A 14849-nucleotide genomic window follows, 5' to 3' on the forward strand; every position below is an offset into this window, starting at 1 on the left:
TGACTGCCTAAGCAAAAAAATCAAACATAACCTCATGAACAATAGAAAACAAAATTATAGTTTTGAGATGAAATTTTAACCCCATTTATCTTATCCAAATACCCAATGACAAAGTTTCACATAAAAGATTTCAAAATGAGTAAAAATCCCACCAAAACCATGTGACTGGGCCCACTGGAGCGTGCCGTCAGCGCGTGAAAGAAAGAGCGCGTGCGTTACTTAACTCAAATCCCATTTTCATTCATATAAACACCCCACACTCTCCAGTTAAAGACTAAAGAAAGAGTTGAGAAGAGACGAGACGAGTGAGTGACTTGGGAACTGCATCAGTGGCTATAAAGATAAAACACCCACCATCTTCATCTTCCCCTTAAACTAGGGTTTCTTCGTCCTTTTCCCTTTCAAGCATCCATTATCTCACTCTAATCGAGTCACTACACTTGCAGAATACCAACTTTCGCGTCCGTACAACTTTTATCTCTCAGGTAAACTCCATGTATTTGTTGCCCCTTGATTTTGAATTGTTTTTTTTTTTTTTTTTTCTGGGTTTGGAAACGTTAGATGTAATATTCTGCATCCCAAGTGTTGGTAGACTATTTCTTTTTGCAGATAATTTTTCGTCAATGTATCTCCTTTTTTTTTGGTTTGAAATTTGAGAAGCTTACAGCTGTCTATACTCTATACTGTGTTCATCTTCGTTTTAAGTTTTCAGCAGCTGCTTTTTTCTTCTGTTACATCTGCTAATTTTATTTCGTTTTTGGATTCCCCATTTTTCCTCCCTTTTCTCAAGCTAGTGCTTCAAATGTTTCCCACTATCTCTAGCTTTTTGGGGCAGCATTTCCGTAGTTTTGATTACCATTGAATGGTGTAAAACCCTTGAGTTATTTTTTATTTTTTTTAGTTCAATCTTAAAATCATGTAATACAAGTTGCATAAGAACATCTTTTTCTTTAATAAAGCTTTAAATTCTCAGTCAATGTCAATAGATTTGTTGCTTTTCCCCTTTTTCCTCATCTGGGTACTTCAGAAATTTTGCTTTGTGTTTTTAGTTTTTTCCGTTTTTATAAGTTCCATTAGGTATTTCGCAGCTGCATCAAAGCTTCATCCACCCCCTTAAAAAATTCAATTTTTTGGTCAACTCAAATGGTACTTCACCAATCTGTTTTTAGATCTAATTGTTTAAAAATTTGAATTCATTGTACTTATCGGGAGCTTCCATCTACCGTTATAAATATAATTTCTCTAGTATTATATTATTTTTTTGTACGTTCCAGGAAGGCATTAAATCCACCATTATAAAAACTTGAATGAAAGAAAGACTTCCAATCAAAATATTAATTCTGGGTTCATTTCCTATTATTTCTTTGTGTCAAGCCACGAGTTTTATTGGATTCACACATTCACTTTTTAAGGTTCAAGTAAAAGATTGTTTTGGATATATAGATCGAGGTGTTTGAGTCTCTCAGAAAACTATGTTTCACAATAACGGAACTTTTGAAACTGAAACAAAAATATCTAGTACCAATTTTTTAATATTAAATTAGAATATTTGAATTTTAAGAGACAACATTGAACTTTTGTGTCATTACTGATATAGGAGCACCGTATTTGGATTTATATGTGGGCTTGAAGATGCCATTAATGTTGCTTGTCTCTTTTTAATTAAAATGTATGTAATGGTAGATTGGTAGGTTTCTTTTTTTTTTTATTTATTTTAAATTTGGTTTTTACAATAATGTCAAGAGAAAAGCTTTAAATGCTTCTGTTTTCTCATTTCACATCAATTGGGATTCAGATCGAAAAAGTGACTTTATCATAGTGCTGAAGTTGTGTAATGATTTGTAATACTGTTCCTGTGTTTCCATATGTATAGATATTTTTTAACCAAATCCACAAGGTTCATATGATTTCTACTGTTTATGTAAAATTTAATATACCAATTTTGATGCGAATGAAAATATTTTTTAAAAGTAATTTAGATTTAAATTCCTTTTCGAGTTAGTTAGTTTGTTGAGAGTGGGGGTGGTTCTTGTGGTTGTGGAGTATGGAGTTTCTTTGAAGGTTTTGATTTCTTTTAGTTGACATTGATTAAAGTTAGGGTTTCCTCCATGATGACGTCATTTTTAGGTATCCTTTCACATATGATATATATGCATTTGCATATACATAAACATATATAAACAAATCATTCTTTCTGAATTCTGACCCAAGCATTCCTCTCGAATCCATTATAGGCATTGTGGGTCAACTTTCTTTATTCAAGTGGGCCTTTTTTTTTACAGGATTGCTTTTACTCAAGGGTAAATTAGACAATGCAAACCCCAAAGACAAGGTATTCTATCCACTTTCACTATTCATTAGATGCGACCCTTTAATTCATTTACTCTTTTGTCATAACTGGTCCTTGCTTTGATCTTTATGTTCTTAGAATCTTTCACGTGATCATTTTTTTTGATGACTTCAAACCAAAATTACCAAAATACCCTTTGATCATTATAACAAATTATTGAATATTCTAATCTAAGTTAAAAAAAAAAAAAACAGAGCTGTAACCTTGGAGGTGCCACAGAGGACACCAAAAACTGCTAGGCAGCTCAAAACTTCAGGGGTAGAACCGGAAAATTCTTCCACTCAAAGTCCGGTGACCAGAACACCAAAACCAAGAAGCCCAAAAGTTTCTGAACGTCGGTCACCTCGTACCCCAACATCCGAGGTATCATATAAATATAATACTAATAAAAACATTTTGTTTTTGGCTTTCGAGTGTCACAGGGGTATAATAGTCTTTTTTTTTTCTTTTGTAAAATTACAGAAAAAGCGTCCTGGCAGAGTGGCTGAACTTGAAACCCAGCTTGCTAATCTTCAAGAAGAACTGAAGAAAGCCAAGGATCAATTGAGTCAATCGGAAGCAAGTAAGAAACGTGCCAACGAGGATGCTGATGTGGCCAAGAAAGAGCTTGCTGACATGTCAGAAAAGCTTCAAGATTCACAACAACAGCTGGATGAGATTTCGGCTTCTGAAGAATCCCGACTTCAAGAACTAAGAAAGATTTCTCAGGACCGAGACAGGGCATGGGAATCTGAACTTGAAGCTGTCCAGAAACACCACTCAATGGATTCAGCCGCCTTAGCTTCTGCCATGAATGAGATCCAGAAGCTCAAGATTCAGCTTGAGAAACTGTCTGAATCTGAAGCTAATCAAGCTAAATACGCTGAGTCAGCTCATAATGATCTGTTGGCTTTAAGGTTAGAGCTCTCGGAAACTCTTGCTGTAGTTGAAGAACTCAAAAACCAATTGAATGATTCCAAAGATGCCGAAGCTAAAGCTTTGGAAATCGTTAGTCAAACCCAAGAACAGTTGGAAACCGTAAAGTCAACAGAGGAGGCTTTGAGGTCTGAAAAGGTGAAAGCCATGGAAGCTTGTGATTCTTTAACCATGGAGTTGGAGAAATTGAAAGCTGAGTGCCATGGAGACGCTCAGGTTGATGATGAAGAAGAATCTGAGGTGGCAAAGTTACGGTTGGCGCTTGAAGGTGCTGAGAAAAGATACCAAGAAGAATATATTCAAACAACTTTACAAATTCGAAGCGCTTATGAGCTTGTGGAACAGTCAAGATCTGAGTCCTGTGAAAAAGTTCAAATCCTGGAGGCAAATTTGGAGAAATCGAAAACAGAGTTGGAAGATTTGAAGGTGAAATTGATTGAAAAAGAAGAAAAACTGCAAAACGTATCGGAAGAAAATAAGAACTTGAACGAAAAGCTAAAATTAACAACAGATGAAAACAAAAACACTGAAGATGACAATGCCGATGTTGTGGAATTAAAAAGATTGGAGGCTGATTTGGAGGATTTGAAGAGGGTTATGTCTGAAAAAGAAACCGAATTGAAGAACATTACAGAAGAGAATAAAAGATTGATGATGGAAAAGGATCAAGTTGCAGAAGGTGAAAAAGAAGCGGTTATGAAATTAGGTTATTTGACAGAAGAGGCTGAGAAGAGTGGTAGAAAAGTGTTGAGGGTGACGGAGCAGTTGGATTTGGCACAGGCGGCGAATGCTGAGATGGAGGCGGAGTTGAGGCGGCTGAAAGTGCAGTCGGACCAGTGGAGGAAGGCGGCAGAGGCGGCAGCGGCCATGCTTTCCGGTGGGAATAATGGGAAATTTGTGGAGCGAACAGGGTCGCTTGATTCACATACGATTGGTGGGAAGTTGAATTCACCGTTTTCAGAGGATATGGAAGATGAATCGCCCAAGAAGAAGAACGGGAATATGTTGAAGAAAATTGGGGTTTTATTGAAGAAAAGCCAGAAGTAATCTCAACACATTTTGCAGGTAATTAATTAATTTTGGCTTGAATCTTGATTTTTTTATTTTATTTTATTAACTGATATTGGCGGGTATGTTCTAAAGATCTTGATCGTGATCAGCTCAGGGGTTGTTTGCTTGAAGTTGAATGAATGAAGGTCAAGCCTTTTGTTAGTTTTCTTCTGTATAGTGAAGTTGAATTGTAATGGGGGTTGTCTTTGACTTTGACGTTGACCTTGATCTTGACCAGCCGTTTGTGGTGGTGGGTGATGCATTTTGACAGAGAATGCAAGTATTTGTAATAACACGACAATTAACGTCTTATTATCGGCATTTCGCATCATGTTTCTCAATTTGCAGCGTCCATCTTTATAAACTAGCTGAACATATGATTTTAGTTATACGTGTATGTATGTTAGGACTGGATGAAGTTTGTCCTTCAATTAATACAAAATAGGTGAAAAGGGGAAATAATAAATAATAGGAAATAATTACGGTATCTTAGAAAATGCTCCTACCATAACCATCATCATTGATAATCATGTCATCAACAAATGCAGACAAGACGATTTAACTTGCACTAGTACAGTTAACAAACAATGCCAAATCATGATTGCTAGGAAAAGGCAAAGAGATGTAATACTGTGAAGAACTTCTCAAACCAAATACAAGGTGTTTGTTTGAAACCACCGTAATCATAATATGCATAATCATCATTTTCATAGATGGTGCAAAACTTTTTTCATAATCTATACCGTATTAATGAGAGTAACCTTATTCTATATGGGTTTACCCATCAGATTTTATTATGATCTTGTAAACCCAATGACATCCAATAAGAATTACATATGCGATTGTATCATATCATGCGATTGATCGAAAAGCAAAAAGAATTACATATGCTCGAAAAATGTTACATGATGCAAAACATAAAACTTTTTATGTAACACGCTCTTTTGCACGTAAATTTTAAACCATGGTTGTTGCATTTAAAAGGAATGACAAGGTATAGATGACACAAGATGCAAGGAGATATTATAGGTATGTGAATATTTTATACGGCATATTTGTTGTTGAAATATTTTGTCACTGTAAATTATTATTTATAATTTGAATTTAATGGTTTTTGTATTATGATCGTTGGATTTATTAAGTAACAACATTCAAATTATTATTATTATCTTTTAGTTGGTAATATTTATGTTTTATATTCATGCCTCTTGTTGAAGTAATCGCTTTTGCTTTTGTTTGACAACAGTATTTTTATTTAAAGAAGGCTTGAAGCTAAGATTCTAGATTTTTTACAAGGCATTGTAATATAATTGAATCCAACAGTAAAAGCCCAAAGACCTAAACGAAAGCCCAAACAGGCCCATTTTGTCAGTATACTATTACTATACATAAATCGATGTAAAACCGCATCAACGCCGTACAGTTCGCAAGGAGAATTAGGGTTAGTCGGAAGTTTATTACTTTTTCAGTGCAAAGATGGGGTAAGCAACACATTCGTGGATCTAATGTATCTTCTTCCATAGTTATGGTTGTGCGTTTGACTGTTATGTGTAGCTATTTTGTGTATCATATAGCCATGATTAGTAGAATTCATCCAAATGGTACAAGTGCTTTCTAAGAACTCCGTCTAATTGATAACCATCATTTTCATATATGTTCATTGGCTAGTGTTTTCTGCTGATTTAATGTTTCGACGAGGAAATACAAGTTTGAATATGAATAACCTAAGAAAAAGAGGCTTATAAGTATTGTTTTTCATTTGCTTGTTTTTGTCGAATATTAGAATTGATATTTAGATCTTAAGATAATAACTTTATGCCAATTTTGGTTAACATTTTCATTGGAATTTTTCTTGAGCTTTTGGATGGATATGCTGCTTCGGTTATGAGTGAACATTGATATGTTGCAGGAAGACACATGGAATGGGAGCTGGTCGCAAGCTAAAGAGTCACAGAAGGCGACAAAGATGGGCTGACAAGTCTTACAAGAAATCTCATCTTGGAAACGAATGGAAGAAGCCATTTGCTGGTTCTTCTCATGCTAAAGGCATTGTCTTGGAGAAGATGTATGTAAACACAAATTCTACACTCTTCACTTTTTTGGTCAATTCTCACATGATACATTTTGTCTTTTTAATTTATAACATCACTGAATGTTTCTCAACATATATCTACAGTGGTATTGAGGCGAAACAGCCTAACTCTGCCATCAGAAAGTGTGCAAGAGTCCAACTTATCAAGAATGGAAAGAAGATTGCAGCTTTTGTCCCCAATGATGGTTGCTTAAACTATATTGAAGAAAATGTGGGTATTTTAGTCATTCTTCATCAGTTTGGTTTTGGTCCTATGGTTTCTAATTTTTTTTTTTGGCACAGGACGAGGTGTTGATTGCAGGATTCGGACGTAAAGGGCATGCTGTGGGAGATATTCCTGGAGTTAGGTTTAAGGTTGTGAAGGTTTCTGGTGTCTCTCTTTTGGCTCTTTTCAAGGAGAAGAAAGAGAAGCCAAGGTCTTAAGTATGATGCGTAGTTTTAGTTTCGTATCTCATTTTTTTTATATTCAAGACTTCACATTTTACTCTTCTTTATTTAATCTGGGATTTTGAAATACCATCTACTATGACTTCAAAGAAAAGCACAAATATTGCCTGTGTTAAATTTAGCCCACACTATCGGGTAAGGGTGCAATAGTCATTTTACATTGGTTAGGGATGATCGGTGTAACAAATGCTTTGTTTTGAACTATGAGCTCCCCCAAAAGAACTTTTTTGCTGCTCAAAAAACTTAAGTTTATTATGACTATTACAAGTAGCTTAAAAAACTCAAGTCTATTATTACGTTGTGCATAAAAATCACCTTTTTTTTTTGGTTGTCTTTTTATGTGATTTTACACCGAAAAGATGATAAGTAGATTCATAGTTTCCCTTGTCATCAGACAACTAACAGAGGTTGAAGATTTGTTCGACCTTTCAAAAATTTACAATTTGTTTTATTAAAAAGTTTTACATAAATGCATACAACTCTAAAGTAGCTGTTATTTTTGCCAAACATACTGTTAATGTAACGCCTAATGCGGCTTGTTTTATTGACTTAATAAAACTAAACTAGTGTTTGGATACCGTTCTCATGACCAAGGTTTTTGAAAACTCTCTTCCCATGAGGGGTTTAATGGGAATAGATGTTATTATTTCAATCCTGCTGTTTTGAGAGAGAGAGAGAGCCTTTGTTAAGTCATGGCTAAAGAAAGCCATGACTTAGAAGAGACACCTTGACACTTAGGTGTAAGATGTTTTTAAAAAATTAGGTGGAAGCTGAAATTAAGAAGTTATAGTTTTTATTTGTGACAAAAGTAGTTGTCAACTTTAAAAGTTTAAAATTACAAAAAGCTAGAAGCTAGTTGGAAGCTAGAAAATTAAAAGTTATAGCTTTTATTTGTGTAGAAGTGTTTCATAAAAGTAGTTGTCAGCATTTAAAAGTTTAAAATTACAAAAAAAACCTAACTAAAAGCTCATAAAAACCACTTCAAGTGGCTTTTAGTTTAAAATAAAAGTTAAAATTTTTTAGTATTGTCTAAATATTATCTAAATAAATCATAATCTTTAAAAAATTCAAAATAATATTAAAAAAACACCGTTTTAAGCCCTCAAAAAGAGCTGAAAACACCATCGAAAAACAAAAAATTTTGTTAATTTGCCGTTTTTTTACTACCATGCGATATTCTTCCAAGTTCAAGACCGGAGTATCAATTTGGCAGATTTGGTGATGATGTCATCAAGTCTTTAATCATAATTAGTGATAAGGTTATATCAAAAATTTAGATTTTGTTAGATAAAACAATTTTTGAACTTAGATTTCAAATTTTTTTTGGAAAATCACCATTTTTTTAACATGACGGTTCTTTTGGTTTTTCTAAAATAAAGTGTTATTTTTTAATATTCAAATATGAAAAGTGGTTAATTTGGTTAATTTGGTGAACATCCATAACTTTATCTTTAATGTATGCCTTGGTTCAAATATATAACCAAAAGTATTAGTGTTGTTAAATATACACAAGAAATCATTTGAAATGCTTAAAATCAATAATTAAAACTTGAAACTGATAGAGTGATGGTTGAATTTGATACAACCTAATATATTCTTTTTCTTAAAAATATAACCTTCGTAAATAAGAAAGGCAATAGTGAATCAAATTAATGTTCTTTGTTAAAACCTTGTCCCACAATAACTTCAATTGTCAAATAAAATTGGTAGATAGGATTATGAGTGCATTATTCAAAAACAAAGGACAGAAACATGGTGATATTCAATACCGAAGGACTATTTATGTAATTTACGCAATACGAAATAACGGTCTACTTTTCCGCCGAACGACCTCTGTGAAATAAGAACTTTCCACTCCACATCTTCGAGCTTCTCTTACCTAAATCTCCCAAACAATCGGGTCTTCTTCTTCTTCTTAATTCGGATCAAGAGTACGACCCAATTCTCCGGCCTTCGGAAATCGGAATGAAAGTAAATGATCGGAAAGGTCGGGGAGTGAAGACATAGGTTTTCCGTTTATCTAAAAGCGACGATATCTTAATCGCCGTTTCCTCTTCTTCTACACAATGATCGTGCCTCATTTATAACCGAGAAACATTTTCAGGTGATTCTTGTTGTTTTAATTCCTCAATGTTACGATGCACCTATGTTGTTTTTATGTTTTAGTTTTGATTAGTTATTCGGTGAACCAAATTAGGTAGCAACAATATATAAACTGTACGATTCGTTCAGAGTTGATTTGTTGATCAAAATTTAGTAATTGTTGTTCATAATTAATCTATCTGCGTTCGTCCGCTTACTGTTGCTGTGATTCACACAAAATCCCAATTTTCTTACATTTGCTTTCTGGTTCAACTGACTATTCCTTCTTCGTTTTGATCTGTTTGTGTACTGGGGTTCTTTTGGAATCTGAAACTCTTCCAATCAAAAGCCATCATCATCTGCATAAGAGAAAAACAATACACATTTGCTTATCTTTTCATTCTCAATCACATCCTCCATGTGACTTTATTGATTGGAACCATTATTGATTAATATTGTGAGCACTCCATCAAAGTTAGAGAAAATCTACATTTCTTGAATACAATTACAAAACATAGATATTCACCATTGTGTCCACTGAGCAAATTTATAAAAGGCCTTTGCTTCCTTCATAGAAATGCATTAGCATGAGTAAAAAGCTATTTGTAATCATTATTTTACAGGATATCTTTCAAATTGAGGGTCACCAGTTGATAGACATGATATCTTCATTGAAATATATTTGAACTGATAAAAGAGCAGACATGGCACAAAGCAATGAACAGACTAAACTAAAACCTCAACTGCTTAAATCATCAAGTTTCGCATGGGATAAAGCCTTTTTCACTAGTGATGGTATGCTACAAATTACAATAACTTCAATAATATTTCATATCCATAGCATCACTCTTTACTTTCTCTCCTTTCTTTTTAAACAGGTATTCTTGATGAGGATGAGTTGTCAAGCATAATTGAAGCAGATAGGAACAATGTCAAACACCAATTACAACCACTTGAAGAGATTAAAAATCTCGAAGCTGAATTGTTCCAAGAGATGGAAGAAGCTTCAACCAAAAAATTCAACAAGATCAAAACAAAACCAACAACATCAAGACACAATTCTCCATTAAACAACGTTAAATCCTCAACAACCATTACAAGAAACAACACAAGATCCAAAACTGGTAAAGCCAAATCTGATTCACCCTCTAAATCTCATCTTCCATCTCACATTCCTTCAAGAACATCATCACCTAGTAGTCCCAATAGTCCAGGGTCACCAGGATCATCATCTTCAACCTTTTCTCTGAATCAAAGATCATCAAGAGGTAATACCAGTGCTCCACGTAGATCCTCATCAACCAATGCACGAAGAAAAGATGAACAAAAACCTGGTAAACAATTGATCATCACCTTGAAGAATAAATCATCACCAGTTCACTCTCATCATCCTTCATCACCTTTAGGGCTATCCAGCTCCTCTTCAAGCACATCACTCACATCATCATCATTATCATCAACCTATAAAGTCAACCAAAGGTCAATATCAACAGGTAGGGGTACTACCCTTCAACACATGTCATCATCAAACCGTGATTCATCCGCCAACTCATCTTTGAAAACACGTCCCACTAGTCAAACTCCAGATCGTATCATAAAACAGTCAACAACATTGTACCCACGAACCAAGACTTCACTCTTTGAGGATGTGAGTTCCATTTTCTTATATTTCTCTTATCTTATCATATATATAGTTTTTGGATTAGCAATTCTTACAAATCTTTCTATTGATTGGGTTGTCTAAAACTGAATCTACACAGCATGGAAAAGAGAGAAAGATTCAAGCAAAAAAGACAGGTGAAAGAAGTAGTAGTCCAGGAGCTTCAAGAGTACAAACAAGTGGTAAAGAAAGAGAAAGAGTGTCGAGTAGTGTATCATTAAAAGGTGTGAGAAATATATTTGTGGTGTCTCCTGAAATTATGGACATAAAAGGGAAACTAAATGCATTGAAGATGGAAATAAATATGCAAAAGAGAGAGAAATGCAAGGAAACCAAAATGGTTCCTGTGAAGATTGGTAAAAGTGAATCAAGTTCTTCTGGCATATTCAAGAACTCATCCAGCAAAATGAACAATCAAGCAAGACGTACGTGAACAATCAAGCATCAGACGTTGTTGTGTTATTATGTTGGTTAATGCATGGTTTTTAACTTTTAACAACACTCATGGCTTGTTTATATCAAAGATACATCAATGGACGCATCTCACTTTGCTTGATTATTATAGGTAATGTTTCATTGATTAGAAGAAGAAGCCAATTTTTTTTTTTTTTTTTCATAAAATAACAGTCTGCTTATTGATTTGTTCACTTGTGTCATGTTTAATTTTGTTGTGCATGTATGTCATTGTTATTTTTGTTGCCTACACTTAATCACCATACTTTCAAAAATTTCTCATTTAGATTACTTTGTAAAAAATATTTTGATTTTCCCAAGTTATTATATACTAAAACAAGTATTAAAATTTATATGGAAAGTATGTTTGTTAAAAAGCAACAAAATATCATATGATCATCTCTCTATATATATGTTGCCTTTTTGTGATACACAATGTCATGCATATTTATACCATACATCAAAATATAGAACTTGTCAACTACTTTAAATGTGTCAATATTTTATCATTGAACAACTAGAATGATATATATTAATAAATGTTATAGCTTGTTACATCATGTCATTAGTGTGTTTTTCTATATTTCACACTATTTGAACTTCAATAATCAATATATCCAACCATAAAATTTCCAGGATCAAAGCTTAAACCAAATATTGTTCTAGTTCTAAAAGTAACATTCAAATCTCCAGTTACATCAAATGACCTTAGTTTATGATGACTGGTGCGTGTAAACTAACTTAGTGAGACCATTAAAGTAGTTTATGATGACCTTAGTCTAAGCTAAATTTTCAATAAGACAGATTGATATGTTTCAAATTCAAACAGTAAATGTCCGATAGAAGTCAAAACGATCAAAAGTCAAACATCAAGCAGCTCCAAAATTCGTTTGCCAAAAAAGATTATGATGTTACTTTACTAATCACTACCAAGATCCAGTCGTCTAATCTTCAAAAAGCATCCCCTTGACTGATTTCACACCTTTCTTGTTTTGATTTCTGCCAGCTGTCCCTCTTTTCCGAGGTGTTGGTGAGAAGTTAAGGCAGTAGCTCACAAGAGCTGGACCAAATATGCTAAACTTCCCACTGCTACTGAAAGCAGTTTCTGCATCACATCTTCTCTCAAACACCATCTTCACACACTTCTTCTTCTTCAACACTTGAGTCTCTTCTTCTAACAGAGCTCCATAACGCCCAAATATCTCATTCATTTTTGAAACTGATGGAACTGATTCCAAATCTGTAAACTTTAAGATTAAAGCAGTTGCAGTTGCAGATGTAGAGTTCTCTTTCTTTGGTTTCAACTCAATGATCTTGTCTGTCCAGTAAGAGTCTCTAATGCCATGTTGGATTTCTGGTTCTTCCCTCAATTGGGATTTTGTCTCCATGCAATAATTCCTAAAATCAGACGAAAATTTCACCAGTGATTCAAGGTTATGATGTTTTTCAAACGGGTTTCTGGCGGAATATCTAACAAGGGAAAGAAATTCATCCCTGTTAAGTTCAAGATTTTTCCTTTTTCTGCCTCTTTTCTTAGGTGTATATTCCACTTCAGAAAAACTATGATTACTTTTTGTCATCAAATCCGATAAGCATTTCATTTTCTTGCATGGGCTTAAACCACCATCTGGATAGCCTTTCCAAGAACTAAAAGATGATAACTGAGCTTCCATGGTTAAAATCTCTGATGTAGTTATCCCAAATGGATCTTTAGCTAAATCTTCAACACACTGGATGATTTTGGCAGGTTTAAATGAAGCAACAGTTGAATCTTTTTCAGTGAATTCAACATCATTTGCTTCTTTTGTAGAGTATTGGCGTAAATCAACAACAAGATTGATTGCATGTAACTCGCCTACTTCTGAAACTAAATTTGTCCCGAGATTTGGATCATCTACCAACCCTGATCTTGAAACTTCACCATTCAAACGCATATGATCATTTCCCCCATTTTCAACATCTTTCGAAATTCTCTCATCTGACGCCATTACGATCCCTTTTCCATATCCAGAAACCCTAGCATCGCCAACTGAACCGAAGCTCACAACACCATTTTCATGCTCATCAGAAGACGATTCCATCACTAGGGTTTAGGTGTTCGATGATCCTAACAAGAAACCTCAGTTCCTTACACTATCAGAAGTTCGTCGATATAAACAAATAATCCCTAAAACACATGCAATCCACGATAAAACGCAAAATCAAGAACCAAAATACGCATAGGAAAAGTAATTCAAGAACAGCGTGGAGTGTGTTGGATGAAAACGTTATTATCAGAAAAGAGAAGCGAAAGATGGCATACATTACCTGGTGCTAATCAATGTCGCAAAATCTTCGTAAAGAGAAGCGACATAGTGTTAAGGAGAGAGACTTTACGCTTGATCGTTGCAAATGAGGTGACTGTTATTTATCAAGTAAGATACAATTGGGTTGTACACGTGTCATGATAGGGGGAATCTTGGAATTCGGACACAACATTTTCTGTTTATCATTTCTATAAGTTCTTTTTCCACTAATAATAACTTATTAATAATAACTTTTATTATCGATAGGCAAATTCGATCTAAAACATCCACGACAACAACCACGATTTGCATCCATCTCAACCTAAGACTGATTTGTCGTTGTGGTTTGTGGTCGGACAACGATTGACCATGAACGTTGTACCAGGATGATGTGTACGTCCGTGGTTGTAGTTCCAAGTGGTAACGAAGACTCTCAGTTGAAACTTAAGAGTATACCTAACCATCTAACTATTTATTAAAAAATTAATTTTTAATTAAAATTTTCTTTTTCTTTTTTATCTATATGATTTCCCTTAAACATAAATGTAATTATCTTGATTCTTTTTTGAGTAAATTATACTTTTGGTCCCTATGGTTTGGTTAGATTCATATTTTTAGTCAAACTTTTAAAAATCTGACAATATACATCTCCGTGGTTTAAAGAAATTACATTGCATATCCTTAGTTAATTAAAAAAACCATTTAATTTTTTTTATATTCTTTGCTTACATTTTATTTTATTTTTTTATATTTTTATTATTATTTAGATTTAATTTGATATTTTTTTTTGAATAATTTTTTCTAGTTTTTTGACGTGTTGTTTGAATACATTTTTTTTTGATGTTTTATTTGTTTATATTTTTAAAATATTTTTTTGTAAAAAATGTAGAAAAGTTCATAAAATGTGAATATTATTAACATAGATTAGGTATACAAATATTTTTTTAATATGATTAATAGATAGGTTAACCGGAAATCGAAAACGAATTTTTAAGTAACATAATGGCTAATTGGAAACCATATAACTTGAAATGAACAAAATTTCTAAAAATAAAAAAATGAATTCGAAATCTGATTAACATTTTCCATTGAACAAAATGTAATTTTTTTTCTAAAACTGAAAAAATTGAACTCGAAGCCATTGACACTCATTTTAATTTCCGATTAGCCTATACAATATCCCTATTAAAATAATTTTTTTTATACCTAATATGTGTTAAACATACTCACATTTAACAAGCTTTTTTATATACTTTATACAAAAATATTTATAAAAAGCTTTATAAAAATATAAAAAAACAAAAGATCAAAAAAACATTAAAAAATATATTCAAACAAAAATAAAAAAAACTAGAAAAATTATTCAAAATAAACATCAAAATAATGTAAGCGAACAAAATATAAAAAACATTAAAAAATATGTATTCGAATAAAATTTCAAATATATATATATATATATATATATATATATATATATATATATATATATATATATATATATATATAAATCAAAAT

At 33.1% G+C, this 14849-nt stretch overlaps 4 protein-coding genes across 7 annotated transcripts; 3 read left to right on the forward strand and 1 right to left on the reverse strand.

Moving 5' to 3' along the window:
• Positions 1 to 262: 262 nt before the first annotated feature.
• LOC145032701 (interactor of constitutive active ROPs 2, chloroplastic-like) lies at positions 263 to 4656 on the forward strand. Of its 4 annotated transcripts, none has more exons than XM_078981596.1 (5): positions 263 to 485; positions 2235 to 2332; positions 2545 to 2713; positions 2813 to 4330; positions 4409 to 4656. In XM_078981596.1, the coding sequence occupies exons 2-4, from the start codon at positions 2313 to 2315 to the stop codon at positions 4310 to 4312; spliced, it is 1689 nt and encodes a 562-aa protein (XP_078837722.1). In that variant the 5' UTR covers positions 263 to 485; positions 2235 to 2312; the 3' UTR covers positions 4313 to 4330; positions 4409 to 4656. The 4 variants fall into 4 exon arrangements, with proteins under 4 accessions (XP_078837722.1, XP_078837721.1, XP_078837723.1 ...); XM_078981595.1 differs by having other exon boundaries at positions 2283 to 2332; XM_078981597.1 differs by having other exon boundaries at positions 2283 to 2332; positions 4426 to 4656.
• Positions 4657 to 5702: 1046 nt separating this feature from the next.
• LOC145032702 (small ribosomal subunit protein uS12) lies at positions 5703 to 6948 on the forward strand. Its single transcript, XM_078981601.1, has 4 exons — positions 5703 to 5796; positions 6225 to 6380; positions 6492 to 6618; positions 6690 to 6948. Exons 1-4 carry the CDS (start codon positions 5792 to 5794, stop codon positions 6828 to 6830), a joined length of 429 nt encoding a protein of 142 aa, XP_078837727.1. The 5' UTR covers positions 5703 to 5791; the 3' UTR covers positions 6831 to 6948.
• A 1767-nt stretch (positions 6949 to 8715) lies between these two features.
• Positions 8716 to 11277, forward strand: LOC145029321 (uncharacterized). Its single transcript, XM_078977892.1, has 4 exons — positions 8716 to 8958; positions 9560 to 9731; positions 9815 to 10584; positions 10697 to 11277. The coding sequence occupies exons 2-4, from the start codon at positions 9641 to 9643 to the stop codon at positions 11027 to 11029; spliced, it is 1194 nt and encodes a 397-aa protein (XP_078834018.1). The 5' UTR covers positions 8716 to 8958; positions 9560 to 9640; the 3' UTR covers positions 11030 to 11277.
• A 533-nt stretch (positions 11278 to 11810) lies between these two features.
• Positions 11811 to 13421, reverse strand: LOC145029322 (uncharacterized). Its single transcript, XM_078977893.1, has 2 exons — positions 13357 to 13421; positions 11811 to 13216 (listed from the first exon to the last, which is right to left on the reverse strand). The coding sequence occupies exon 2, from the start codon at positions 13128 to 13130 to the stop codon at positions 11994 to 11996; it is 1137 nt and encodes a 378-aa protein (XP_078834019.1). The 5' UTR covers positions 13131 to 13216; positions 13357 to 13421; the 3' UTR covers positions 11811 to 11993.
• Between the last annotated feature and the right edge of the window lie 1428 nt (positions 13422 to 14849).

The sequence above is a fragment of the Lactuca saligna genome, chromosome 2 (genome assembly GCF_052625555.1).
Source record: "Lactuca saligna cultivar CGN05327 chromosome 2, ASM5262555v1, whole genome shotgun sequence".
Lineage (NCBI taxonomy): Eukaryota > Viridiplantae > Streptophyta > Magnoliopsida > Asterales > Asteraceae > Lactuca > Lactuca saligna.

What these genes read in the sequence shown, in the direction of transcription:
- LOC145029321 (XM_078977892.1), top strand. Translation starts at nt 9,641, where the DNA reads ATGGCACAAAGCAATGAACAGACTAAACTAAAACCTCAACTGCTTAAA. An exon ending in AGCCTTTTTCACTAGTGATG is followed by an intron (nt 9,732 to 9,814) that starts GTATGCTACAAA and finishes CTTTTTAAACAG; the next exon opens with GTATTCTTGATGAGGATGAG. An exon ending in AGACTTCACTCTTTGAGGAT is followed by an intron (nt 10,585 to 10,696) that starts GTGAGTTCCATT and finishes GAATCTACACAG; the next exon opens with CATGGAAAAGAGAGAAAGAT.
- LOC145032702 (XM_078981601.1), top strand. An exon ending in GGCATTGTCTTGGAGAAGAT is followed by an intron (nt 6,381 to 6,491) that starts GTATGTAAACAC and finishes ATATATCTACAG; the next exon opens with TGGTATTGAGGCGAAACAGC. An exon ending in TAAACTATATTGAAGAAAAT is followed by an intron (nt 6,619 to 6,689) that starts GTGGGTATTTTA and finishes TTTTTGGCACAG; the next exon opens with GACGAGGTGTTGATTGCAGG.
- LOC145029322 (XM_078977893.1), bottom strand. Translation starts at nt 13,130, where the DNA reads ATGGAATCGTCTTCTGATGAGCATGAAAATGGTGTTGTGAGCTTCGGT.
- LOC145032701 (XM_078981596.1), top strand. Translation starts at nt 2,313, where the DNA reads ATGCAAACCCCAAAGACAAG. An exon ending in ATGCAAACCCCAAAGACAAG is followed by an intron (nt 2,333 to 2,544) that starts GTATTCTATCCA and finishes AAAAAAAAACAG; the next exon opens with AGCTGTAACCTTGGAGGTGC. An exon ending in CTCGTACCCCAACATCCGAG is followed by an intron (nt 2,714 to 2,812) that starts GTATCATATAAA and finishes GTAAAATTACAG; the next exon opens with AAAAAGCGTCCTGGCAGAGT.